Below are 26,742 nucleotides of genomic sequence, written 5' to 3'. Positions count from 1 at the left end.
GAATGTTTTGTTAAAAGGAAAGGTGGTGAAACCAGTGGAAACTGCTATATTTCTTGGAATTACTTTTGATACAAAATGATAATGGAGCCAAAATATTGAAGGATTGCCTAATAGACTTGACATATGCTACAATATGCGGTCAAAAAGATAAGACTGACATAGATATTGCATGACTAGTTTTGTTATTTTCATAGTATTATGCCCTATGGGGCAATGCAGCCGATATTAACACCATCTTTATGCTGCAGAAGGGGCTATTAGCTCTATTTATATCATAACTCAAAGAATCATTACAAATTTAAAGAAATAAATTGAATTTTTTGCAATTTGGTTTATTATTGTTAACTACTTATAGAGTTATTATCTAGAAACTGTAATAGCCATAACACCAGAAACCAACAAATTTATTAGACCTACTACTCGGCCAAGCCAATTTAGTAGGTAATTCTTTTATGGGGTGTATATGTTTTTACAACATGACCCAGAAAATGTTCAAAACAAAATACCTATGTATGTATTACCAAATTTAAAAGAATTGTAAGAAACGTTTAAGTGCTTAAGACACATAAAATACATAAATGACTTTCTCAATGACACCACAGATTGGGAATAAAGATACCACCATGTTAAATTATAATTAACTTATAAATTTCATTGTATCAAAATTTTATAAAAAAAAGACGAGTGGCACTCGGGGGCTGCCGCAGAGAAGCTATTGCATAGCATTTTTTATCAAGTTATGCAATTATAATTATTTATTTATTTTAGTTATGCAGTAATTTTTTTAATAAAATTAATTTAAAAAAAAAGCAAACGGGAACTGAGTAAAATTTAACTTGCAAGATTTGATTACAGACAGATAACGGGACAAGTGAAACTAAATAAAAATGCTTGTCATAATAATAAAAATTAAAAAAGCGTGATAAAAAGGCTAACCTGGGACCTTCTGCACAACGAGCATATGTGATAACCGCTGTTCCACGGCAACTGTTAAAAAGCGTGCCGAAATATCTATATACATCTAGTAAGTGTTAGGTTATTTTCGTTACAGAATTTCTGGATTCGGTCCCCACGCTCAAGGCCCGCGATAGAAGCTATGCAATAGCTTAAAAGAAGCCCACTGAGTTCCTTGTGCCGATTCCTCTCAGGTTTGAGCATAAATTAGCAAATGGGTGCTAGAAAATATTTGACTTTGGCCACATGCTGTGATGCTTCATATGACAAGGTTAAGTCACTCACCGTAGCATTTAGTTTTTTCTAAAAATATGAGGTAATAAAAAGAATCAGAAACAGTAACTTGAATATTTATTATGTACTACATACAAGTTATAAGAGGAATGTTCTTATTTACAGTTTTCATACATATACCAATATAATATATTGAACATTTACAATTTAACAGCTGTTATAACTAATCTATTTGCAACATAATACTGAAACAAACTGTTGCGTTAAATCATTCATGCAAATAAATATATGCAATTGCAATCCATTCAATAGAAAAATAATTCAATATTGGCAACCAATAATTATTTATTAACAGATTTATATAATATAATTTATTTTGATTGTACAATGTGAAACAGCTGGATGCTGCTCCTTCAGGACTTGGTAACAATACCTGGAACATAAATTATTTATCATCAATATGTTTTAATACGAACTGACGAAAATTCTGAGGATAAATTAATGTACAAATCAGGCGATGTCACAGTAAGTTATTAGTTAAGTGATAAAACTACCCGCAAATCCATCGACGCGTTCAGACTACTGAAGACGCAAATGGACACTCGGAAGAACCAGATACAGTGAACACATGGATATTTATACAGGAGGCATATCTCCAGAGTGGAGGATTCCATGATCAAACCTTGACTTTTAGAAATGGTATCAGTAGTGGTAGATAAAACTTTCATTATCTCTCTGTTAGAGTTGGTAGACGTGTACTTTTATAGCCAAAAAATGGCCAACGCTGGTCAGCTGTTTCGTATTTCATATTTTTAATTTCATTCCGTTTACAATATTAAGCTGGGATTACATTAGGCTTAACATCTAACGTTAATAAACGCATTGAAATTTGCGTGCTTAACGAGATAGCTATAAATATATTGTGAATTTGACTCTCGCAACGAATGCCCCGTACCTACTAATTTAATAATAATAATCAAGACTCTATTAAACATTATATAACAGAAAAAAAGTGTGTGTGTCAGCTCCGACGCACAACTGGAGTTTACTCCTCAAGAACGATTGATTGTTTTTGAACAGGTACTAAACAAAATGAAGTCCAATGAAGTCGGTTACAAACAGACATACAGCAGAAGCTTAATAATATAATAGAATGAAAATTATAGATATTAAAAAAATAAAATTACTTCATAGTTAATAGTGATTTTTCTAATGGTCAGGTAGCTAATTATTAAAAATCTGTAATCAGCGCCATCTATCGAAAACCGGCATGTTGTCATATTACTCGATAGATTCAGTGTTCGATTTGGAAATACGAAATAGTTTATGAAAGTTACACTAGATGACGTTTAATCTAGCATTATTTATTTTTAATTTGAACTTATATGGGTGTCTGTCGTTTAACGCCATCTAATAAAGTTTAGGAAACTAACGTACATTAGCCACAACACTTCTTATTGCAAAATAAAATAATTTTCAAAAGTAACGCTTGGTGGCCGACTGGAAAATACAATGCTAATTGTTGCCTTATTTGTAAGCAGACAAAGTCTGTTTTAATTTAAATGAGAAAATCGTTACAATGTCATTTGATGAGTAGATTTTACTATCCATATTTTTTTCATACCGGGCGCCTTATATGAGAATCGATTCTTAAGGAGTTAACTCCAAAAGAATTTAAACAATACTCATGTCTATTAATTCTCTTTCATATATTCTATATGATTCAGAATGCGATTTTGAGTACCTATGTACTTTTACCAAGTTTAACATACCTACAGAAATCAAGCACGTGTAGGTACGCAATATTTTTCTTTGACTAACGCGAGTATTATACTTCAAAATAAAACACTTTTCAAAGGATTAAAACGCGTATAATTGTAACTGTGGAACACAGTAGGTACTTGTAAATTTGTTACGCTGACGTTATGTCGAATGTATTTGTGACCACTACTCGCAATAGTCACGCTAAGAGACCCCGCAAACTACAGACTTTCGATCGGCCGATAGTTTGGTTGAGTTCGGCTGTTAAGTGCGCACACTGGCCCGACTAAACAGTTGGGTCTGTGATGAGTGCGCACACTAGACAACTATCGGCCGACAGCTTAAGGGGCGATTCGCTATTAGTTTTAAATCGGCTATTGATGAGTCTGGCCGACTAAACAATCTGTGGTGTGAGCGCTGTAATGATTTAACAGTCGGCCGATAGTTTGCTGACGGTTCAGTTTGAAGGCAATCGTGTAGCCCATCAAACTTTTTTGTCAGCCAATACCGAATCGTTATAATGTGCGCACTCTCATACATCTTTATACTGATTAAGAAACCAACCAAACTATCGGCCGATCAAAAGTCTGCAGTTTGCGGTGTCTCTAAATCTCTTTGATTCGACGAAAACGATGAGTCCTAGTTATAGGGAAGCAGTAGGCAACGTTCAAAAATTCCTTTATTGGCTGATCTTTACTTTTAAGCCTTTGATTCAGGTAAGCAAAATAAAAGTCTAGTCGTGACGTCACTTCAAATGATACCTACCACGAAAATGCCAAAATGGTATTTATATGGATGAGCGAAATTTTAAAATTTTATTTCGATAGAAATATAAAGAATCTCGCATTTACTCTGATAAAATACATTTTATAACGAGGCGGTACTCGAACGGTTAGCTCAGTTGGTTAGAGCACCGGCACGGAACGCCGGAGGTCGTGGGTTCGAATCCCGCATCGTTCATAAAGTTTTGTTTTTCAAATTTTATTTGTGTTTTAATCCTAGAAGCGAGGGTTATCACTTTAAAAACATAACACATTGTTTAAAATACATTTCTTCAAAAATTTTTAAACCATAAAGTGAAGTTTTATTACGAAAGGCATTATGTTAGTATTTACTGTACGAGTAATTCAGGCTCCTAAAACAATATTATTTATGGATATAAAAAAGTACTTATTTAGATAAGCGTATATAGAGTTGTTGTAATTATATATTTAAAATAGTGACTCACCTAAGCACAGTAAGCTGGCAACATCTAAGAGGACTTCTCGATCATGTCGACGTTTATCTTATAGAACACGTACGGATAATACTCTGACTGGCCGAAACCCATTCCAGCTAATTCCGCGTTCTGGAATAAAGACAAAATATGTTAATAATTTATAATTTTCTAGTCATATACTAGTGATTACCCAGCAGAATCGTTGTGAGACCACAAATTATACGTTTATAATACTTTGTAAGTAAATATTATTGTAACAATTTTCGTAGACAGGTTGATGGGTTAAAACTTAGTATCCCGTAGCACGAATTATGGGGTAAAAAATATTGTAATTGATAGAGCTTTCGTCCACGATTATAATGTAATAGTAATGCACCGTTCCAGACAAAAAAACATTATAACTTAACCTCAAATTATGACCTTTTTAAGCGTTGGTATATTTTTATGGGGAGAAAAGAAAGGGAAACACCTAAAATACGATTCTGGCACTCAACGGCCGCTGCCGCGGCACGCTACGCTCGGCTCGTTGTTTTAACTGTCCCAACATAACCTAACCTAACCAATTTTTATAAATTGTAGTTGATAGAGCTATGGCCCACGATTATAGTGCTACTAATCTTATTACAAGGTAACGCACAACTGTGCATGTGCTTGAAAACTTTCAAGAAAATAACTAAAATAATTCTTACCTGTACACTGGTAAAACACGTAAATAAAACACAGAACACAGGAACATTAACGGAACTACGATAGAAACGGAATAAACATGATAGAAAAAGGAAATAAAAGTAAAAGTAATCATCATTTTTTCACTGGCTGTACACCTCTGGGTTCTAGGCCATTTTAATAATCTAATCTTATTATTGATGTAACCGTCTAGTCTGTCCCAGACTATTTTTTACGTATAATTTACTGTTTTTCATTTACAATTCACAGTTATTAGCATGTTTTTAGTGTCCCGCCGTCATTTAGGTACCCGTTTTAGGTTAGAATTTTTTTCGTTATTTTCTTAATTTCTTGAAAACGGTGTTTAACCTTGTAAAAAGAGTGGTATCATTATAATCGTGGACTAAAACTCTATCAACTACAATATATTTTACCACCAAATTCGTGCTACGGGATACTAAGTCCAACCCGGTTGATTCTTAAAAAAAAAACAATGCTCTCTTTAGAGCCACAAAAGTTCGCTTTAGCGCATCTCGCGCATTATACTAACCCCGAGCGTGATGACCATTATACCACCGATTTGTGTTAGTGTGCGTGCATTCCACAAAATAGAGGTTAACTGTCAACCTCTTTTTTTGGCGTTTTCACAGCTGTGAGGCGTATAAATGATCTAATATACCACCAATATTATATAAATAATATTGACACACTTTTACTCAAATTATCTGACCCCAAACTAGGCATAGCCTGTACTATGGGTACAAGACAACGATATATTTAATACAATATACATATTTAAACATACATTAATAAACATCCATATTCATCATATACCTACCGGGCTTCGAACCCGGGACCTCTAGCTCAGTAGGCAGGGTCACTAACCATTGGGTAATTTAATTTAATATACTCACGTCCTGGTTGGCTGTGGTGTTTTGGTGCGCTGAATGGTCCAGGTGATTATACAGCTGATACAGAACGTCTCTCAGTTTCTTCATGCTCTTACGGGCAGGGATCATCATCACCGCTTGGAAGTTCACGGGCAGCCCATATCTGATACAATTTTATCAATAAAGGCATAAAAAGAGATAAAAGACATTCAATTTCTCATACTTGATTCCTTTAGAATTCTATTTGATGTCATTTCTAACACTACCACCGCTTCGGAAACAAATGGCGCGCTGAGAGAGAGGAAGTGGCGAAGTAGAGGCTCTCCCACCATTCTTTATTGAGCTCTAATTTATTTATTTATTCGGAAACCCAACAATAGCACATTAATACATAAATTACATAAAAAAATATATATCTAAGTGTACAGATAACTAACAGGGTTACACATCTTTCATTATCTATTACCTTCCCGACCATACTATACAACATTTTTAAAGTTAAATATTATGTTAGTAAAATTACAGTTTATCTAAATATTATGTTAAAATTAAAATTTCAGGCGCCTCTCGCTCGAATTCTTCAGAACTTGATATATTCGGTATTGGGCTGGTCGGGTTTAAAGAAAGTGTTGTTAAACACTGGTACTCAAACTGCATTTTTTAAATAAGTAGTTTTTCTTTTTTTTTCGTCTTCATTATTTTAAAAGTTATAATTTGTACTTTCATTTCTTATTTTTTTTTTGTTTTTATTATAGCTTAGATAGTATTAGTTCTATTTTTCAGCAGTAATTATGGAGTATTTTTTATAATTTTTATGTTCACCATAATTGTCGTATACTTTAGAACTACTAATTGTAACATTAGATTAAGAAAATTGTATTGTATATGATGTGGCCTGCTTTAATAAATAAATAAATAAATAAATAAATAATTTTAGGTCCAATTCAAAACAACATCATTTACTTCTTATAAATTTTAGTACATTTATTTATAAATATTGTAAACACATCTGCACCAATGTCCAAGCCTGGTTTTTATTTTATTTAGGTACTCATTATATTCTCTTGCCATTATTAATAAAATATACAAATGAAAATGAGAAATGGCATATGAGACTTAACACCTTATGTCTCAAGGTGACGAGCGCAATTGTGGTTCCGCTCAGAATTTTAAGAAAGAAGCGGCACTGCATTGTAATGGGCAGGGCGTATCAATTACCATCAGCTGAACGTCCTGCTCGTCTCGTCCCTTATTATCATAAAAAAAAATACAATATTGTACAGCTGTCATTGTTGTTGCTATAAAATAATCATAAAATAGTCTCAGGCGATCCTATCACTTAGCTGTTCAGCTGTGGGGTAGTAGGATTTACTACAGAGCCATTTTTTTTATAAAACATTTAAATTTACCTATAGATAATGCATGAACAGTTACCGGACGTTAGTCTCTCTAAAACTCGAGAACAGCTGGACAGATTTGGCTAATTTGGTCTTGAATTATTTGTGGAAGTCCAGGGAAGGTTTAAAAGGTAAACAAATATGAAAGTGTTCGGAATTAAATAAAAACAACAATTTTGTTTTTCCTTTGATGTGTCCCCCGTCCTCCGATATTTGTTTTGTATGGACATATTTTCTATGAGAGAATTTATTGACGCACGGTTTGACAGTTCTGCTGTAAAACAATTTCATTACAACAACAGGAAGCATATTTTACGAAACAATTCCTTATGTTATGAAATATTTTTGACAAATTCATAAAAAACATTATTTTATTTATTACTAGCTGATACCCCGCGACGTCGTTCGCGTAAGTATTTTTACACCTTGGATTACATTACTGGACTTCCCAACAGTGAAAAAATTATTCAAATCGGTTCAGTAGTTGCGGAGCCTATTCAATGCAAACAAATAAACAATCAAATCTTTCCTCTTTATAATATTAGTATAGATATACAGAACAACGTCTGTCGGGTCAACTAGTATTATATAAAAATGAATTGCTGTTCGTTAGTCTCGCTAAAACTCAATAACGGCTGGACCGATTCGGCTAATTTTGGTCTTGAATTATTTGAGGAAGTCAAAAGACGGTTTAAAAGGTGAATAAATATGAAAACGTACGGTATTAAATGAAAATAACAATAATGTTCTTCCTTTGTTGTCTCCCCCGTCGTTCAGAAATCAAGTCGGGATAGATCTCCAAACCCATCACTCTATATGCCACCATGGACTTTCAACAAAGTGAGTCTTATGCCTGCGAAAACATGTTATAAAACCTTACCTCAATACAGACTCGACAAAAACGCGCAGAGCTTTGACGTGCACCCAAGCGCAGAAACATTCGGAGAAGTTCACTTTCAGCCATCGAACCAGAGGCCCCTGACCGGACATAAAAAAAAAGTTTTTAATAGTGTAATAATATTTTATTCGTTAGCATATAGTGTAAAACAGACTATGCTATACATTTTTTTATGGAATAGGACGACAAACGAGCGTACGGGTCACCTGGTGTTAAGTGATCACCGCCGCCCACATTCTCTTGCAACACCAGAGGAATCACAAGAGCGTTGCCGGCCTTTAAGGAAGGTGTACGCGCTTTTTTTGAAGGTACCCATGTCGTATCGCCCCGGAAACACCACACAAGGAAGCCCATTCCACAGCGTTGTAGTACGTGGAAGAAAGCTCCTTGTAAACCGCACTGTGGAGGACCGCCACACATCCAGATGGTTAGGATGATATCCTAACTAGTGGCGTGTCGTGCGAAGGTGGAATTCGGCGGCAGGAATCAGGTTAAACAGCTCTTCGGCTATATAACGCTATACAGCTTTTGTCTGTTAGTTTGAACGCGCTCATCACTGGATCCAACAGTCTGATTTGAATGCTAAAAGAAATTGCCTCACCAATACCCATTACATGAGATTATTGATCATTTGCCCCCTCTAGTGTCCATTAGTCTCCTGTCAAATTGGACCGCGTTTTAATTTTAGTGTTTTTATCGTTATTGTTCTGTGTTTAAACGGATATTAGTTAAAAATATAATGGTATCTTCTTCTGTATTAGATTGTGATGTTATCCAAATAAAGAAACATTTCACAGGTAAATACTGACCCTCTTATTCATAATGGTCCGCTAACTTTAAACAGCCGCTAAGGAGTGTTCTTTCTCATTCTGACTTAGGTCAATAGAAGAAGACAGAGTGAGAATTAGCAATGCTTTAAGTTAGCAGACTATTATGAATAAGGGGGTGAATTCTTCAATTCTAATGTGATGTTTATTTTCGTATATAGGTAAACTATTTTCTTAAAATTATAATCTTAATAAGAAAATATGTTTTAGATAATAAAATATTGTATACGTGAATATGACGCCGTTTATCAACATTTGTCATAGGGATTGACCAAAAGCACTACACACTTCACTAACTTACTAACACATCTGTAAAACTGGCACACGTGAACATTTTAAATTTAGTCTCGCCGTAATAAGGAGATTGTTTGTCTATTACGCTAGTATACTAAGTTGACCACTTCCAACGTAGAGCTCCTCGACCCGTCGGGTCTCCATTAATCGTTTAGATCACCTATGTAGATTTGCGTAGATACGTCGCTTCAATTCATATCTTCGCATTTATCACGCGGAGTATTCCAAAGAGCTGTTTGATCGAATTCCTGTCGCCGAATTCCACTTTTGCAAGACACGCCACAAACTTGGATATTATCATCACCATCTAGATATTATGTGGCATAAAAATAAATAAAAAATATTAAAAAAAAAGGCTTTTTTTTATATTTTTTATTTGTATTTTTTTTCCACAATCAACCAAAAAGAGAGCTGTTCGTGCTATATATCAGCTTGGTTATAGACAGTCTCTCAAAGAAAAATTTAAAGAAATAAATATTATGACTGTTCATTGTCAGTACATTTATGAAAATTTAATATACGTTCACAAAAATCGTCACCTTTTTGCTATTAATAGTGATTTTCATTATTATAACACTAAAAATAAGGGACTGCTTGTAACTAATTCTAGTAGGCTTCATAAGATACATAATAGCTTTAAGGGTAAATGTATACACTTCTATAATAAAGTCCCAGCCACTGTTCAGGCATTATCTATAAATAAATTTAAATGTTTTATAAAAAAATGGCTCTGTCGTAAATCCTATTACTCCACTGCTGAATATCTAAATGATAGGACAGCCTGGGACTAGATTGTGATTATTTTATAGCGATAGAAATGATTGTATAATATTGCATATTTTTATTGAAAAGAGCGCAAAAAAAGAATGCTGGGAGAGTTTCTTGCGCCGCTTCTTCTCTCTCAGAGCGCCATTTGTTTCCGAAGCCGTAGTAGTATCTAGTAGTTAATAGAAATGACATTAAAAAGAATTCTAAAGGAATCAATTTTGAGAAAATAAATGCCTTTTATGCCTTTAACTTGAGAAAAAAGCTTCCTAAAAAGCAACGCTCCTGTTATTCCTAGTGCTGCAAGAGAATGTCGACGGCGGTTATTACTTATTATCAGGTGACCCGTTCGCACGTTTAGTCTTCGTCCTATTATGATATTGATAGCGACCGCCCTCAGACTTATTAAAAATAATTTTTATTGTACGATATTACATTGTAACCATATATTTACGAGAAAAAAAAGCTCGCTGAGGTTTCTTGCGCCTGTTCTTCTCCGGTCTGAGTCATACTCTTTCGAATGGGTGTTATGGATTCCACGACGGCGCCTATTTCTGCCGTGAAGCAGTATAAACATTATTGTGTTTCAGTCTGAAGGGCGCCGTAGCTAGTGAAATTACTGGGCAAATGAGACTTAACATCTATCGTCTCAAGGAGAAGAGCGCAATTGTAGCTCAGACTTGGATTTTTCAAGAATCCTGAGTGGCACTGCATTGTAATGGGCAAGGCGTATCAGTTACCATCAACTGAACGTCCTGCTCGTCTCGTCCCTTATTTTCATAAAAATAGTAGTTTTTGACTTTCAGCAAGTGATATCATATCCTATTTTGAATAAAAACATTTGAATCCCCTAACGAAATACATATAATAAGTATAAAGGAGGGCGATACTCACGAACTGTTTCTTCTTGTCGGTCACCAGGCGTGTGATCTCGTTCTTTCCGGCAGCCAGGTCGGCCTCGTTGTACGAGAACTCGCGCACCACGAACTTACGCTCGCGGGCGTGCAGTTTGAACTCCTCCACGACCTGCAGTGACGACTCTTTAGCAGTGTTGGTTACTTTTAATACTTATTTTATTTTTACAAGCGTAATTATTTTCAATTAAAAACGAGCAATTATTGTATATTTATATACATATACTAGCTGACCCAGCAAACGTTGTATTGCCGATATTAAAATCGCGATACAAAAGTAACTGTTGATCGTAGATGGGTGAAAATTTGAAGTTGTATGTATTTTTAATGCTGACTCATAATCAAACAAATAAAAAAAAAAAACAAAAAAAGTCGTGTTTACCACCCTTAACGTTTAGGGGGATGAAAAATAGATGTTGTCCGATTCTCAGATATAATTTCGGAAACGGCTCTAACGATTTTTATAAAATTTCGGGGCGATAAATCGATCTAAATCTAAATCGTTAGGATAAATTAAAAAAAAACGTAGTTTTATCCGTGTTTTAATGAGAAACAGCTACAATAACATTAGAATACAAAGGTAAATTTCGTCACTATATACAAGACTATGATAGCTCAGATGGGACATTGGGTGATCCGGAAAGTCCGTCAGAAGTCCCTGGTTCGAATCCAGATGTCCTATTAGTTTTTTTTTGTTATAGGTTTGTACATTCCTAAAAATTCGAGGATGGCTCGGTCGTCCTAAAACTTAAAACTTCATTAGGCGTTCCGTTTTTCCTAATCTCCAAATTGTGTCTCTGCATGTTAACCCCGTTATTCATAATAGTCTGCTAACTTAAAGCATTGCTAATTCTCACTCTGTCTTCTTCTATTGACCTAAGTCAGAATGAGAAAAAACACTCCTTAGTGGCTGTTTTAAGTTAGCGGACCATTATGAATAAGGGGGTAAATGTTTAACAAATATTGCTGTACATTTCTGTTTTATTAATCATTATCAATAAAGAATTTTGAAATGAATGAATAACTTTTAAAACTATTATGGTTTGAACATCACATCGCAAATTTTGCATCATCAACAGGCTCTTCCATAGATAAAAGAAATGTCACTATTCAAACGTTTAATATACCTAGAGCACTTGAATTTTCGTGCTGAGGCGCAAAAGGTTTGGAACATACAGGGTGTAATCGTAAATTGGCATTGACAATGTTGAAAATGAAGTGGAATCTAAAATCTAACATCTAAGTGAAAAATTTGTATTCAAAGCAGATGTTCGAGGTCCTTGTTGTGCGATACAATGACATTCAAATATGTAATCTCATACTAAATGTATGGGAGTGTTTTATATCAAAATTTGGGATACTTCTCGTTTGATTTTCGATATCAATTTAAAGTTGTTTGGTATCTGTAATAGTTACGAAATAATCGCCTGGTCACACTTAACGATTACATCCTGTATAGTATACGGCAATTTATCGTACATTATGTTTATAACACACACGACTTGATAACCCTCTCTGACTGATGTCGGTTGTGAATCATCAAGCAACCAGTGGGAGGCTCCTTTGCACAGGATGCCGGCTAGATTATGGGTACCACAACGGCACCTATTTCTACCGTGAAGCAGTTATGTGTAAGCATTACTGTGTTTCGTTCTGAAGGGCGCCGTAGCTAGTGGAATTACTGGGCAATGGGACTTAACATCTTATGTCTCAAGGTGACGAGCGCAGTTGTAGTGCCGCTCAGAATTTTTGGGGTTTTTCAAGAATCCTAGCGGCACTGCATTGTAATGGGCAGGGCGTATCAATTACCATCAGCTGAACGTCCTGCCCGTCTCGTCCCTTATTTTCATAAAAAAAAAATCATCAAGCGAGGCTTACCTTCTTGAACAGAGTGACGTTGAAGAGTCCGTAGTCATTATCCTGGTGCAGCAGTTGACTGGAGCGTGGCACTATCATGCTCGTAATCTTCTCGTAGTTCGCGTTCCAATCGTTGAACATCGACCTGTATCAATTGACGTACTTTTTATACATATCATTTTTTACGGACTGTCTCACGACAGTTTTCTTTAAGTATTAGATAATATTGCAATTTCACATTAATAATTAATATTGTAAAAAAAATATGGTTGATGAGACAACAAAAACTTAAAGCCTTATTTTAAATTTAGTTTTAGAACCACTAAGGCAAATAAGTCATTTTTGGGAAATTCTATAATAAGCTCCTCACGACCATAACAGAATTGCCTGACAAAACATTGAAGACATATATAAAAACTGTTTTAATGGGAAAAGGTTACTATAATATTAAGGAATATATTGAGGATAATGAAGTTTGGAGTACGTTACCATTCAAATCGCGAGTCTCTGCGACCCTGTAGCATCCACTGACGTATTTTTTTTTAATTACTTACTTAATTTACTTTTTGACGCTTTTGCGCACTTGTGAACATTTTATGACTATTTACAGATGATTTTTGTAAGTTTACTTAAATATATTTTTTTTTTTATTTTAATTTTCAAATTATAATAGAACATTAGCCTGATACCGACATTAATATCATCAGTATCGGGATCGCAATATTGGAACTCGTGGCCCGAGATTCATGCTCTAGTACTGAAGCAGCTCGTATTACGTACTAGTCGAAAATCAAGCTGCAACATGGTTGACTGTTTTTAATTTTTTTTTTTTCATTTAAACCTGCGATCAGTCCTCAAGACTATCAGGTGAGTTGCAAGAGGTTGAGGTTTGGATAGGTGGAGCCACTGCCCCATCTCCCTTAAGTAGCACATTGGCTCTCTCGAGTCTTCTAATCAGATTTTGCTGCAACAGCATACTGGATAGCGGGTTTGAGTGGCTTGTCAAACGAGTTCGTCAAATATGGTTGGGATTTCCAGATACTCATGGATTTCCGAGTTTCGAGCGTACGAAGAAGCCGATGAAAGTACCCTTAGTTACTGTTTTGGGCTCTCCGGAGGCACATCATGTTGGATTTGCTGGCTGTCGACCACAGTTGGATTCCATATTTCCAGATCGGTTTTATTATGGAGAATATACCCTTATTATGTTAGATAGAGATAAGGCAGACTGTCTACCGAGAAGCCAGAGTAGTTCTTTGAAGCTAAGGTTGATTCCGTTGCGCTTAAGGCGAAGAGTAAGCAGAAAACACGCAAACACGGTGTTTTTAGACAAGTTTGGTGGTGAAAGTATAGCATTTCGAGTTATGAACACTACTTAATCCTGTTACACATATCCTTAAGTCTTATTTGTAGGTTGCTAATGCTTGCTGTTGGTTATAGTTAACACTGCCGAGCTTTTATGAACTACCACTTTTCTTTAAAGTTAAACAAGTTTTTTGGCATGGCGTGACCTTTTTTTGTGGTACTTCTCTCAGAAAACTTATTCTTACAGCTTGTACTTTTTTGTTTACGTTCATTTATTCAGATTAGTAGTGAATAACGAGGATTGTAAGCATATAAACTATTTTCCACGCAAGAATTTTGAAAATATTGGCTTTGTTACATAGACGGCGGGCCGGCAGCCGTGAACTCATATCGCTCAAGGTCGCTGGCATTTAGTGTCGCCTTAAGTTTGACTTTTGTTTAAATACAGTAGAACTCCAATTATCCGAACTCCGACTATCCGAATCGCCGATTATCCGAATCACTTTCAGAAAAAAATTTGTCCAAAAAAAGTCTAAGTGCGCTATTATTCTTCCCCCCGCGAAGCCAGTGTTTGCGCGTTCGCTCACTATTGTCCTTCCCTCCGCGAAGTCAGTGTAGGCACAACACGTGGTAGAGGTGGGCAAGAGAATTTTGCTAAACTCAATGTATTTCTCACTGGTTTTAAATAACATCTGGAAGAATTGGAAAAGGTTTATTGAAAAAAGAATTGAAGAATCAATCAAAATAATCGATTCTATTTGGTGAGTGAATCGAATCTGAATCACTCAGTTGAAAGAATCGTTTCGCCCATCTCTAACACGTGGTATGAGTCCCCACTCCAGTTCCGGCGCATTGCAGTCACGGCGCACCTGTCATTGTTTGTTTTGATTGCTCGAGGACGCTACTCTTTCGCTACGGCTTACTTTTGTTTGTGCGTGTACAATACTGTATTGTTTTTTACCATGGCTTCGAAAAGAAAACGTGTTGTGCTATCGTTAGCGGACAAACTGAAAATTATAGAGCAACTCGATAAAGGTGTAACGGGTAAGAAGTTGTCTGAGATTTATGGTGTTGGACAAGCAACAATTTGTGACATTAAAAACAGTAAGTCAACACTTTTAAACTTTGTTTCGGTGCTTGAAAATGAAGATGGAAGTTCCTCCAGGAAAACAATGAAGACAGCAACCAACAAAAGTTTGGAAGATGCCGTGTTTAAATGGTTTTTGCAGCAACGTTCTATGGGAAATCCGATTTCAGGTCCAATCCTTTGTGAAAAAGCCAAAATCTTAGCAGAAAAGCTTGGTTATTCATCTTTTAAGGCTACTAACGGCTGGCTAAGGAACTTTAAATTCAGGCATGGTGTACGCGAGTTAGATTTGGCTGGTGAGAAGCTTTCAGCAGACTCTGTAGTTGCTGAAAATTTTATTGAAAAATTTAAAACTGCAGCAGAATCCTATGATTCGGAGTTTGTTTATAATGCCGATGAAACTGGCCTTGTTTGGAAAGCGTTACCAAAAACCACTTTCTAAAAGGGAATCTGTGCGTGGAATAAACTGAAAGGCCTACCGTCTGAGAAGAACAAAAAAAAAGAATCTGAAGAAAATGAGAAACAAGAAAATGGAGAGGATGAAGATGATGAAGATGCGTTGCCACTAGAGGAAATAAGAAAAATGATTGTAAAAATTCCTGGTTGTAGTTCTCTACAACCAGGAATTCGGATTACTTCTGTAAGTGCTGAAGATGTAGGAGAGTGGATGGCTTGTGACACGTCTGACCCTGGTTTTCAAATTCTCAATGACGATGAAATTGTTGAAAGTGTGAGAGAAGATGTTGAAGTGGAAGTGGAAGAAGAACTTTCTGCTGATGTTGAAGTAGACGCTGGACCATCAGCTAGTGAAGCATTTGCCGGCCTCGAGACTGCTTTGAAGTGGATGGAGCGTCAGCCCGAGTGTGACCACTTGCAACTGCTCACCGTCAAGCGAATGCGTGACCTGGCTGCCCGAAAACGGATGAAGACCGCAAAACAGATTACATTGACGGAGATGTTTGAAAAACAATGATTTTTATTTCTAAACTTGTACATAAGTACATTTTATTTATATTTAAAACATGTGAAAATATCATGTTTCTTTCATTTAATTCAATAAAAAATAGTGCAATATCAAAACGTAGCTTTTTTTCTCTCCAATGGCAATTTAAAAAAAAAAAATCCGATTATCCGAATATTTGATTATCCGAATGGGTCCCGGTCCCCATTAATTCGGATAATTGGAGTTCTACTGTACACACTTTTAAGCCAGTGGCGAGAATATAGTTAGTTTCTTACTGCTTTATTATACCTTAAGTATCCTTAAAGTGGGTAGTCGGTACTCGATTCTCGTTCTAATTATGTATTAAACTCAGATATTTAATTCTTTAACACTTTCCTATAAATATATGCAGTATGGATACATAAACATATCGCACGATTCTTTCTTTCGTTCAGGAGGTCTACTCGCAAAATCGACAACGATATATTCGGAACGATACGATATGTCCCCGAATATATCGCACCTACCCTACTCTAACAAATGTTCGTATTTCATATCGTTTATCGTAACAACATCGTAACCATAGACTCATATATATTAGAGTGAATTTATTATGCACAAGCCTTGTAGAACTAAATATTATCTGTGCTATGTCGCTGTTAAATGTCAAAAGTGAAAACATTGTTTAGGCGCTAAGGACCACGCCAGACTCTGCACCACCAATTTTCATTATCTACACAAAATATAAATATTCAAAAATTATATAATGAATATAATATGACCATTTAAAATTGAATAAACAATACAAAACTTGCGGATAATATAATGTAAAAAAAAGTAACTCAACCCTGCTCTTCGACTTCCTATTTCTCAGGCGGCCATTTGCATTAATTTCTAAGAATAAACGGTCAACAAAATGACTTAAATTACTTGGTAGTAAAAAATTCTGTTGAATAGTAAATCACATATAATTAGTTTAATAATATTTATTAAGTATGTATATTGTATGGCAAATATATCTATATAACTTGAAACGATAATAGCAACGACAGCCTAAAAGGTGTCGTTGAGATTATCGTAAAAGTGACGTTTGATTATTTGTCAAATTCGAATATTCGTCTCTGACATTTTCAACTAAGAGTAGGGTTAGGACCGATAATATGGAAAAATGTTTCGTTCGTTGAATCATCGTTTCGACATTGAATACGACGTAACTAAGAGTATGATTCGACGAGACTTATGCCACGATACATCGAATAGGAGTAGGCCCCCAGCTCTCGGACGAAATCCGAGAGGCGCGGGTATTTTTTAAAAATAACAACTGTTTAGAGGATTTAACTCTGCTTTTCTAGAAGAAGAAAAAGAAAATTCTAAGATTCTGAATAAACAAATATATCATTTATAATATACGCGGTATGATAACTTCGTGCAAAAATTTATAATATAAAAAATAAAAGAACTATGAACTCACTTGGGCACAATTACAAGAAGGGTGGTCAGATATTCGCTGTCAAGAATAAAATGTTCTTTCTTCACCAAATCCGCCAAGTTGCGGGTCAACAGACTGCCACTGTAAAAAATTTAAATGGTTACATTACTCTGTTTTTTATTTACATACAATTTATTACAGAAATGATACTAATGAACATACATTACAAATAAATTTTTGAATAAAATAATTAGTGAAGTGATGACGTTGTAAATATTGATTTAAAAAAGAGTGGCAATGAGTTTCTTTCCAATTTTCATTACTGCTCAACGTTTTTCCTAGTAGCGGTAAAAAGTAATAGTGTGTGTATTTTTTTTATTACGAAAATAAGGGACAAGACGAGGAGGACGTTCAGCTGATGGTAATTGATACGTCCTGCCATTACAATGCAGTGCCGATAAGGATTCTTGAAAAACCCCAAAAATTTTGAATTGCACTACAACTGCGCTAGTCACCTTGAGACATAAGATGTTAAGTCTCATTTGCCCAGTAATTTCACTAGCTACGGCGCCCTTCAGACCGAAACACAGTAATGCTTACATATTACTGGTTCACGGCAGAAATAGGCGCCGTTGTGGTACCTATAATCTAGCCGGGATCCTGTGCAAAGGAGTCTCCCACTGGTGGTTTTATTTTTGATCTTAATAAGTGTGTTTATTTTGACCTAATGGAATAAATATGAACTTATTTCATTTCAGATACAAATGAAAGCAAATAGCAAAATCAATAAAAGCAAAAATCTTACGTCTGTTTCTTCTCCAAGTTCTGGAGGTTTCCTTTGAGCGAGTTGTACGCATTCGATTTTACCTTCAAATCCGCGTCAATTTGACCCACCTGTAATTTCAAAATGGCGTTATTTGTAAGAACTCCCAATAATATTTTATTGTCAAAACTACTTCTCAACATCTTCGCGAAGCTTCCTTATAATTTGCTTAGTATAAACAAGTACTATGTCGTCCTGTATCTGTCCTCACTGGGACCAAAATATCTTTGGGTGAGCTGACCTATCTCAAACGCTCGAAGAATTGGTGTTGCTAAAGAAGCTTCGTGTACGCATTAAAGGAAGACATCCGCATAAAATATGCAACGGGGTTTTATCAGCAGCTTTAAGCCGGGGTCCAAAGGCCTGTTATTCGGCAGCTGAGATCGCGTCGTGCCATAGACTCCACACCAGACTAATACACGCCATGGGAAAACTCAGCACGGGCTGCAGCATCAGTTTACGGGACGTGGAATTCTGGCTTTATAGAAACTAACTCGCTCAGGTCCTGAATAGGCGTAAATACGAAAACATACTTACGGGCACAATACAGTACTTTAACATTATACTAGAGCGCCCGGACTGACGCACGCACACATACACACGATTTACATGGCCGCTAAGCAATTTTGGGAAGACAAAATTAATGAGTGTAATATCTTTCATCATTAGTTGTCAGGTAGCTTGATCTAGCAGTCATCTTTTTTTAAAAGCTGTCGAAAAGATTTAAACGTTAAACTAGTATGAACCCTGACATTCTCCCTTGGTAAAAAATGTACTCTTAACATTTAATTATTTTTAAGTGATCCCCCACTTCTGGGATTAAACACTTGGGACAAATCTAATTTGCACCAACATTAATTTATAGAAATGTAAAGAAAAAATGAATTTTCTTCTCATATTCTATAGACATATAATTATTTTTTGTAAAAATAAAAGCTTCATATACACCGTTAAGAAATGGTTTAAATTATGCACTATTTTGGCGATTACTTGGTATAGCAGCCTTAACTATGATATATGACCAATCAAATGTTATCTAGATCCCAATGTGATTTATTTTGTCATATAAATTTATCATAATTCGTCTTCATCCACGTTCTACTTACAACTTGGTACAATGTTGGTTTATTCTCAACCAAGAATATGCAAAATGTTGACTATATCGCTGACAACACCGTTTCAGAATTATAATTGTATTATTAACTAGCTGACCCAGCTAACGTTGTATTGCTATTTAAAGTAATAAGAAAAAATTCAATAACATATCAGACCTACCAAATATTATCAAATCGTACATAAAATGTGTCGTAGGTACTTCAATAATTATTATTATCGAATGCCACCTTGAATATTATTCTGTTCCATCCACAGTTAATCTACCAACTATTAGTTGGCTAAAATTAAGTAAGTATATTTTTTACCTCCTGAGAAAGTTAGAAAGCTATAAAAATTCTAATAAATTTTAAACTATTCTTTCAAATTAATCTCTGAACGACTGAGGACACATCAAAGGAATCAAAACCGTTGTTTTTATTTTATTCATAATAATTATCCACCTTTTAAACCTTCTCTGGACTTCCACGAATAATTCAAGACCAAAATTAGCCAAATCGGTCCGGTTGTTTTCGAGTTTTAGCGAGACTAACGAACAGCAATTCATTTTTATATATATAGATAGATAGATATAGATGATAATTTTGATGTTTTTCGAATGCCAGGCAGCCTTGCAAAAAAAAAACGCGGGAGACGTTATACCTACGAATACACCAATCATAAGCATTTTGTAAACATATTGCATATTCTTGGATTGTTCTCAGGTATGACTTTTTATTTGTAAGGCCGTTATTGTGTAGCTTACAATACGAATTACCTGAACGTGGACGTAAAATACAAAAATTAAAACTAAACTTGTCTCATGTCAGAAAGCAATGGAAATGAGCGTACTAAAAACAAAAAGAATACATAAAGTAAAATGTGAAGGGATACGACGAAAAACAAAGGTTGTAGATGCCTTACATTACGCTCTGAAACAGAAGTGGAAGTGGGCTGGACATATAGCAAGATGTAGAGACTATAGATGGACCTCAGAGGCAACTATGTGTGTATGGGAAGAGCCAATAGGAAAAAGGAGAATAGGACGTCCAAGGAAAAGGTGGATAGAAGACATTCAAGCGATAGCAGGACACTTATGGAAAAATATAGCAATGGACAGAGAGGCATGGAACAAGTTGGAGGAGGCCTATACCCAAGAAGGGGTTCCAATCAATAATGATGAAGACAGTACATAACAACAGTCATTAATACAAATAAAAATTATATATATATTTTCTTATCTATGTAAATAATGCTAACAATAAGTAATATTTATTATAACAGATGTAATCATAGATATAACTGTAAAAATGTAATTTAATGGTGGATTGGAAATAAATAGGTTTTATTATTATTATTAATTTATTACCTGTTTACTTATAATATCGGCAATGTTGCGAAGACTCTGTTTAATTGGATATTTGGCCATGTCCCACTGGAAGCGTGTCAGATAAGTGGGAAGATCGCCTGCGAAACGAAAATTGTAATAAAACAAGTGTCATTGTCAATCTGTGGCACCCATAGACAAACATTGATTTCTCAATAATATTATACTCTGTGGTTATACATTATTCCGTACTCTATTGTAATTACTCATGTCATCCAAAGAGGATGTAAATACTATGTAATAAAGAGCGGGACTGCCTAAGTTAAAATTCAAATTTAGTTTAGTATGAAACGTGCAGTCAAATAGTAAAATAATACATGCAGTCTGCAGTGACATTTGACATAAGATTAGAAGCACATAAGTTTGAAAAAGTAATTACAATATGGCGACGAAGTGTAATCCGGCTAAGTTTGAAAGCGAGCAGTTGCTTAAAACGTAGTGGATTTCAGCTACCTCCGTTTTTTACAAGATAATAGCAGTCATCTATCAATCACTGCACGTTTCATACAATCGCTTTTTTCTTACAGAGTTTCGCTAGGCTGATGTGCTCTTCAAGCCAATTTATAATTAGATCGTAAAATAATGAATTCAAATATTAGTGAAGATATCCGGGAAATCTTGTAGAAAACTATAGAACTAAATTTATGTCTGTATCGTATGGTAAATTATCTTATTTTATCAATACCAAAACAGTAAAAGCATTTGTAATAACATTTAATTAAGCATGCAATTCCATGGATTGTCATGATATAATATCTATTCTATGCCTAGTGTATGTTTCCTAGATTAAGGAATTAGTCTCCGCTGCGCTCCAACTAGATACCGCAGACGGAGTCGCAAAGCGCAGCAACTAATACTACGCCTAAGTGGGCGTATAGTTTCGAACAATGTGTGACCTTGACGCGCCACTGTTGAACTTTGCTAATAAATGAATCTTAAATGTCGGGTTGCGTAGTAAGAATTGGAAAAAAATAATACTACAAGAAATAAAAAAAACACTGGGATCACATATCATCAGTGAGTAATTTGTATTTGATTAATTTCAATAATATAATAATAATAATTTGTATTTGTAAAATAACACGCAGTGTCAAGATGACATGCACACAAGCGGTATGTAGTTGGAGCCCGCGGAGACTAAACCTTAATCTAAGGTATATCTATATATTAATATAATATTCCCAATTATATTATCTACTCGGTTGCCGCGGACACTACAAAATATCGTAAGTATTTTGTTTTTAATAGAAAGTATGCAAAAATAACTTTTCAGGCATGTGACAATTACTCTTAATTAATGTACAGATAATCAACAGAACCTATTACACTAAGACTATTATCTATTTAGTCTGTGGTAAACGTTAAACAATGTTTGTCTATGGTTATGCAGACTACAAATGTAAAAACACCATAGACTAAGAGCCTACGCAATATTTATTATGGTATAATTGTTTAAGTGTTTTAAAGCTTTTTTTTGTAAGTTTTCCGATTTCTAGTGTATTTTTCTTGGAGGTGATTTAAATAAATAAAGCATGCGTGGCTGATAGTCAAAATAAAGATAACTTATACTAAACTAAGTTGAAAAATCAATTTATTGGGTAAGTGCTGAAACAATGACAACACAACCAAAAGAAATAAAGCCAAATAAAAACATATAAAAATATATTCTCAAAATACAATTCAATCATGCATACAATAAAAACCATACATTAATAATAAATAATTACTTATTATTATTTATAATAACGACAAGGATCTGATTGAACGTGGGCCCAGAGGAACTACGGACGCCATCTTGAGAAAAAAAAACTTAAACGTTTTACGTTAAAATCCTAATACTAATTGGCTTAAGGCATTCGGCGTAGCAAGTAGTATATTTTTAACATCTTAAACATAGTATTTAGAACTAACGATGCGAAAATGAAATCGATGTAGAATTAGGGATATAGTGGCCCAAGTAAATTAGATTCTTGCCGCATTCAAACTACACATACAATAAAATAATGAAACCATCTGACAATTTGCCCGCCAAATTCTCTCGGTACATAGACTAATTAAATATAAAAAGACGGATACATGACTTGAAGTTAGGCAAGTACATAGATACATAAATAAGAAGATAAGTACTAGAAGTGACATAGTCGTGATCAAAATGTCTCATCACAGATGACTTTTAAAGCACCAGCTAGTAAGTTGTGATTTAATATTAATCGGTACAGTGTTAGTGAAACAACGCGTAATTCAAATAAGGTGTAATTTTATATTTAAGGTGTAATACAAGCAACTATAGGTACCAATCAAAATATTACATTTCATCAGTCTTTTTAACTAAAATGCTTTTTTTATGGGTAATATTATCATCTTTTCCTATAAGATTCTTAATTTATTAGTTTTTTTTTATGGAATAGGAGGACAAACAAGCGTACGGGTCACCTGGTGTTAAGTGATCACCGCCGCCCACATTCTCTTGCAACACCAGAGGAAACACAATTTTAAGGAAGACGTACGCGCTTTTTTTGAAGGTACCCATGTCGTATCGTCCCGGAAATACCGCACAAGGAAGATCATTCCACAGCTTCGTAGAACGAGGAAGAAAGCTCCTTGAAAACCGCACTGTGGAGGACCGCCACACATCCAGATGGTGGGGATGATATCCTAACTTGTGGCGTGTCGTGCGAAGGTAGTATTGCCGTAATTTTGCACAGCATTGCTGCATAGGTCTCTCAATATCCGGAACGTTGCAAGCGAATGTAGCAATGTAATGTACCTATGCCTATACATGCGACAGTCGTCCCTAATGTAATTTGGCACAAAAACTTCTAGTACCTTCTAATTTTGATCTGAGGTTCAAGAACAAGAGGTTCCGAATTAGACAAAATGTGTCAAAATTGCTTTTAAATTTTTATTAAATTAAACTATAGATTAATAATAATAACAATTCCAGTCAGCTTCGCTGGGCGAATTTTAAAAGGAAATAAATAATACAAATAATAGCCATAAACTATCTAGGATAAACTTCACATCGAATGATGGTAGTTTCATGTCGATACGATGAGTGGTTTAGGCGTGAAAGAGCCTCAAACAAAGACCATTTTCATTATATATAGATAGTAATACCCAACTATGCGAGTTAAGTAACATAAAAATTTACCCGTGACGTAACACATTGACTTTCATTCTCACTTGTAATGTTTATCAATTGCGTCTATTGTTCCGTCTTGTTTTTTTTTTATGGCTAGATATAAAGATATCTCAATTCAGTCCCGCGAAACTGGACAACAGACGCATTGTATGTAAAGGAATGCTAATAATATTGAGAGCCAATAATAATATGCACATGATAGTATTAACTCGACGTTACAAGTTTTGAGAATAGAAGATTAAAGCGCTAAGTAGATTTTTTTTATGGAAAAGAAGGACAAACGAGCGCGTCACCTGGTGTTAAGTGATCACCGCCGCCCACATTATCTTGTAGCACCAGAGGAATCACAGAAGCGTTGACGGCCTTTAAGGAAGGTGTACACGCTTTTTTTGAAGGTTTCCATGTCATAGATAATCTAAATTAAACAAAACGTAGATAAAGGATTTTTAGAATGGACAAACTGTTGTTAGGTCAACGCCTATTGACGCTCTTATGTGTGTATGTATGTTTGTTTGTCACCGATTCAATTGGGCGCAATTTCGACCCACTTTAAACGGCCAGATTTCGTTCAAACTTCGTAGATTTATCGAGGACCGATGATAATACATTAATTTGATAAAATTATTCCATTTTATCAATTTGCAAAATAAGATTTATGGCAGGAATTTATGTCAATTTTAAATTACAACCAAAGCGTGTGCCAAAACTATTTTTATTGAAGATTGACTTCCTACTGTTGATGTGATATAATTAAGTACATAATATAATAACATTATTACAAATTGGCAGATGATTTTAAGACAACAACAAGCATTCTAATCATGCAAGTACCTTGGTCAATACGTCGCAAAAAAAAAGTTAAACGAAGTACTCGCTTGAGCATAAAAAGCCGAAAATATACAACAGGCTATAGACTCTGACATCGATAATAAGCGCGGTCAGCGAAAATAGTAACCCTGGGTATAGATAAGTCAGATACGTGCCAAAACTCATAATACAGCAGTTAACATCGTTGAATTTACTTATGTGGAGTCTAAGGGACTACGCGCACTTATTCAGCTCCATTCGCGTTTCGCTGAACGATTTCGGTCACACGTATACAGCTATGCTTCTATCAGCAGCGTACGGAACTTTAAATCACGTCTGCACTCTTCAATCTTTGCGTGCATAATGATTACGTCAAATCAATGCAGGAACAATACAGGTCGCAACTTGTCGACAAGGAGTCGCGAACCATCTCTGTAAAGATCTCTTCCGCCGCATTCGACGACGAACATCGCTGTACGCGGCGGAACAGCGCCGAACGCTCTCTATAGCATTCGCATAATAAAAACACATTTATCCTCATTTTATGCTAGTTTGCCGCGAAAGCAGAATGGACGCAGAAAGCTGAATCGACGCGTACACGTCTCCATACAAAATTGTTGTTTTCTATGGACAAAAGCTGAAAAGAGCTGAATAAGTGCGCATAGTCCCTAAGGGTAAACTTAGATACTATATTGATGTGACATTTTATACAATAATCTATTCTATCCGAAAACAAATCTTCAGTTAACAGTAAAAGAGCGAGTCTCTACATAACTACTGTAGCGAAATAGAAAAAAAAGGTTATTAACTCATCATTTTTTATGTCAGCCATCATCACACGTACATGATAGTCGTTCAGTTAACCCTTAACTTAGTATAGGTACCTACTAGCGTAATAGACGAACCCTTTGTGAAAGTGAGATTACTATCCTTACATAAAACTTGAGGTGTGAGAAAGAGGCGGAATAGATAAAGACCATGAAACTATTTTGAAACAATTTAGCGTCCATTAGTCTCCTGTCAAATTGGACCGCGTTTAATGTTAATGTGATTATCGTTACTGTTCTGTGTTTTAACGGATATTAATTAAAAAATATAATGGTGTCGTGTTATGTATTCGATTGTGTTATTAGCACAAAAATCCACCTAATGAAAAAACTAAATACGGACTACTTTTGTGATGTTTGCTTTCGTAGAACAATGCACTAAAATACTAAATATTACATTTTATATACGCAGTAAACACTTTATTTTCTATGGATTATATTAATAAAAAAATATGTGTTAGAAAATAAAATATTGTATACGGGAAATATGACGCCGTTTACCAAGCAAAATACTACACACTACACTAACTCACTAACACATCTGTGAAACTAGCACACATAAATATTTTAAATTTAGCGTCGCCGTAATCTCGAGCGATTGCCAATTCCGTGGCCATCTGGAGGGCAAAGCCAAATTGGCTTCGAAGAAGCTGGGCGTCATCAATAGAGCACGGCAATACTTCAAGCCGGCCCACATTCTAGCGCTCTACAAAGCGCAGGTCCGGCCACACATGGAGTATTGCTGTCATCTCTGGTCTGGTGCACCCCAGTATCTGCTTGATCCATTTGAGCGCGTGCAACGTAGAGCAGCTCGAATTGTCGGGGATTCAGTGCTCTGTGAACGGCTGGATCACTTGGCTTTGCGTAGAGACGTCGCTTCATTGTGTGTCTTCTACCGCATTTATCACGGGGAGTGTTCCGAAGAGCTGTTTAACCTGATTCCTGCCGCCGAATTTCACATTCGCACGACACGCCACAAGTTAGGATATCATCCCCACCATCTGGATGTGTGAAACGATTATGAACTGGGATGATACACAAACTGTCAAAGTCTCGTTTTTATTCATAAAATATTCATTTCTGGTTTAGAGATTCAGTTCTGGTGTAGAGACGATCTATAAAATATCATTAAGAGATACTAATAGTATTATTCGATACTTCAAGGCAGTATTCATAACTCGTAAACTCGGAAAGCCGCAGTTGTTTTATGGGAATGGACACAAG

The 26,742-nt window shown here is 35.4% G+C and overlaps 1 protein-coding gene across 1 annotated transcript in view; it reads right to left on the bottom strand.

Annotated features, from left to right (window-relative positions):
* Positions 1–1,288: 1,288 nt before the first annotated feature.
* Positions 1,289–26,742, bottom strand: part of LOC126968412 (V-type proton ATPase subunit C) — a 34,165-nt gene continuing 8,711 nt past the window's right edge. The window contains exons 5-13 of the mRNA XM_050813432.1: positions 20,725–20,822; positions 18,246–18,334; positions 17,483–17,581; positions 12,698–12,821; positions 10,800–10,931; positions 8,002–8,099; positions 5,749–5,887; positions 4,178–4,297; positions 1,289–1,621 (exon numbers count right to left, since the gene is read on the bottom strand). Of these exons, the coding sequence (XP_050669389.1) occupies positions 4,202–4,297; positions 5,749–5,887; positions 8,002–8,099; positions 10,800–10,931; positions 12,698–12,821; positions 17,483–17,581; positions 18,246–18,334; positions 20,725–20,822 (875 nt within the window). The 3' untranslated portion in view covers positions 1,289–1,621; positions 4,178–4,201. The remainder of the gene's footprint in view (positions 1,622–4,177; positions 4,298–5,748; positions 5,888–8,001; positions 8,100–10,799; positions 10,932–12,697; positions 12,822–17,482; positions 17,582–18,245; positions 18,335–20,724; positions 20,823–26,742) is intronic.

Source organism: Leptidea sinapis, chromosome 15, assembly GCF_905404315.1.
Source record: "Leptidea sinapis chromosome 15, ilLepSina1.1, whole genome shotgun sequence".
NCBI lineage: Eukaryota > Metazoa > Arthropoda > Insecta > Lepidoptera > Pieridae > Leptidea > Leptidea sinapis.
The sequence above is the reverse complement of the archived record's forward strand: the minus strand, read 5'-3'. Positions and strand labels throughout refer to the sequence as shown.